Source organism: Octopus bimaculoides, chromosome 10, assembly GCF_001194135.2.
Source record: "Octopus bimaculoides isolate UCB-OBI-ISO-001 chromosome 10, ASM119413v2, whole genome shotgun sequence".
Lineage (NCBI taxonomy): Eukaryota > Metazoa > Mollusca > Cephalopoda > Octopoda > Octopodidae > Octopus > Octopus bimaculoides.
The window spans coordinates 14,307,221-14,309,720 of record NC_068990.1 but is presented as its reverse complement, the minus strand read 5'-3'; the positions used below and the strand labels follow the sequence as shown (position 1 = coordinate 14,309,720).

Here is a 2,500-nt window from a genome sequence, read left to right as displayed (position 1 = left end):
TCCTACCTGCCTATCTATCTCATCCCTAACTCTGTCTACCTAACCGTAGCTAAACACTCTTCCCAGCCATTCATCCACCCGATATCCATCCACAGCCCCCCGCCACACGCGCACGCCCCTACGCACGCGCTCAAACTACATCAAAACTACACTACACTTACCCTGCTCCACCCAAGGTTTTCTTTATCTCTAGTTCCATTCCAAGCATCATTTCGCCCGCGTGGTGTTGCTATTACACCGTTCATGTATATATATATCTATGTATGATTCTTCGCTCACACTCCTCTGTTTCAAAGTGTAAGTAGTGCCTTTTTAGTCGGGGCCTCTTTACAAACCGGCAGTGATGCTAAACCTCTCAACTGCCCTACTCGCCGTTGCTTATCTTATTGTTATCATCGGTGCCAGTGCCCTGTCGACCAGCTTCATTCAACATTACGACCACACCAATAATAATCACAGCGATCAATATCATCACCAGCATCACAACAACACTTCTAAACACAATCACGGTAACCACAAAAACATTAAGAGCAACATTAGGAATAAAACTAATAATATTACTACTACTACTACTACTAATACTAATATTAATAATACTAATAATAATATTAATTCTACTTATAATATCTTTGGCATTTCTATTGATATCACTCATAACGACAAGAAACCTCACAACCGAAGTCATAACCAAAGTCACAGCCGCAGTGACGACAAGAACCACGACCACAACAACAATCGCAGCAATAATCACAATAACAACAACAACCACAACAACAACAACAACAACAACAAAAATAATAATAAAAAGCGTAATAAAAACAATAATAGCCGCAATAGTAGACGCCCTTCTGACAGGAATTTTAGAAATCGTAAACAATCTGTAACATTGTTAAAACACAAGCGGCAACAGCGGCAGCAGCCGCGTCGGCGTCAGTTGAGGCAGCAGCAGCAACAGCAGCAGCAGCAGCTAAAACAGCAGCAACAGAAACATCAAAAACAACAGCAACATTACCAAGTACTTTTCAATCAGAAACTAGCCTTGAGGGCTCCTGAGATACACTATGAGGGCACAGTGGAATTGGTGACGTCAGAAGGACGGCGTGAGTTAGAGGATTACTTCCCCGTGGTTAGCAACAGTTATAACGTTAGGAAACGAAGGAACAGTGGAATGAAGACCAACAGCCGCAACGAGCTGATGGAGACGGAGAAATTCTTACTGGGGGATTCCAGTGTGCATATAAGGGTATTTGAAGAGCTTGTACGCAAATTATTGAAGGCCTATAAAAGACCCGCTAGTTTCGGCTCTGAAGTACGGGAAGGCGAATACCCAAACACAGTTCTGGGGGATTTCGAACGTTTGAAACAACAGACATCGCAACATCAACATCATCAACAACAACAACACAAACAAAATCAAAAACAAAGACAGCAGCATCAAAAGCAACAACAAAAACAACAAAAACACCAACAAAAACAGCAACATCAGCGTCAAAAACAAAAACAAAAACAGCATTTGCAGCGCCAAAAGCAAAAACAACAGAGGCAGTTGCACCAAGGTAGCGGCAAGAAAGGAAAAGCTGTACGATCGATGCCACCGTCGCCGGTACAACCATTGATTGAAACAACTACAAAACCACATGTGGACACGCTGGTGCAATTTATGCATCAGTTAAGTAAGCAACCAGAAACATCAGAGGAAGTACTCCTGAGACAATACTTTGAACGGCTAGCAAACCAGCCGGGAACTTCTCCTGAGCAAATCCAACATGGGTCAGGGTTTGATAGACAATATGACCCAGATAATCAATCGACGCCTCCATCATACGGTAAGTAAGGAAAAAAAAAAAAAAAAAAGATAATACGTACATTATATGTATAAACATGCTTTTATATATAACTTATAACTTTACTTTCTTTGGTTCGTAGTAAGTTTATATGTGCGTCAACAAATGATTCTGAATTTTTACTCCAATAACCAAAGATTTTGGTCCCCCCCACTCTTTATCTAAAAAGTCTCTCAATGCTCTCCCATCCCTCTTCTTCTTCTTCTTCTCTTTCCCATCTTCGACTGTCAACGTGGTTTTCCCTCGTTTGTCTTCGACCCTCGTCTCTTTTCGTCGTTACTTCAATAAAAGACTTCAAGACACGTATCTGTGGAGTATGTCTGTATGTTTATTGGCCTGTGTTAGCGTATATGTTACAAACGGTGTGTGTTGCGCCCGTTCATACGTCTGCGTGCGTGTCTGTGTGTGCATATGTGAGTTTGTTTTGTGAGTTTGTTAAATGTTTATATCACGTATCTTATTGGATTAAATGCGTTCGGTATATATAAAAAAACAACAAAAAAGAAAACAAACAAAAAAGACCCAAATCAACTTGGCACACATTCTTTTTCATCGTTTCAGCATATTCTTGCCTCCTCTGCACATTGCATATCACCACAACACACTTTGTCAGTGACTTTCTTTGTTGGTTTCCTTTCTTACTCACTTCCTTTCTA

General features: G+C 40.9%; 1 protein-coding gene across 1 annotated transcript in view; it reads left to right on the top strand.

Annotated features, from left to right (window-relative positions):
• Nucleotides 1–2,500, top strand: part of LOC128248875 (probable serine/threonine-protein kinase DDB_G0280133) — a 243,744-nt gene that overhangs the window by 1,032 nt on the left and 240,212 nt on the right. The window contains exon 1 of the mRNA XM_052971041.1: nt 1–1,826. This exon is cut by the window's left edge and continues 1,032 nt beyond it. Coding sequence (XP_052827001.1) covers nt 344–1,826 — 1,483 coding nt within the window. The 5' untranslated portion in view covers nt 1–343. The remainder of the gene's footprint in view (nt 1,827–2,500) is intronic.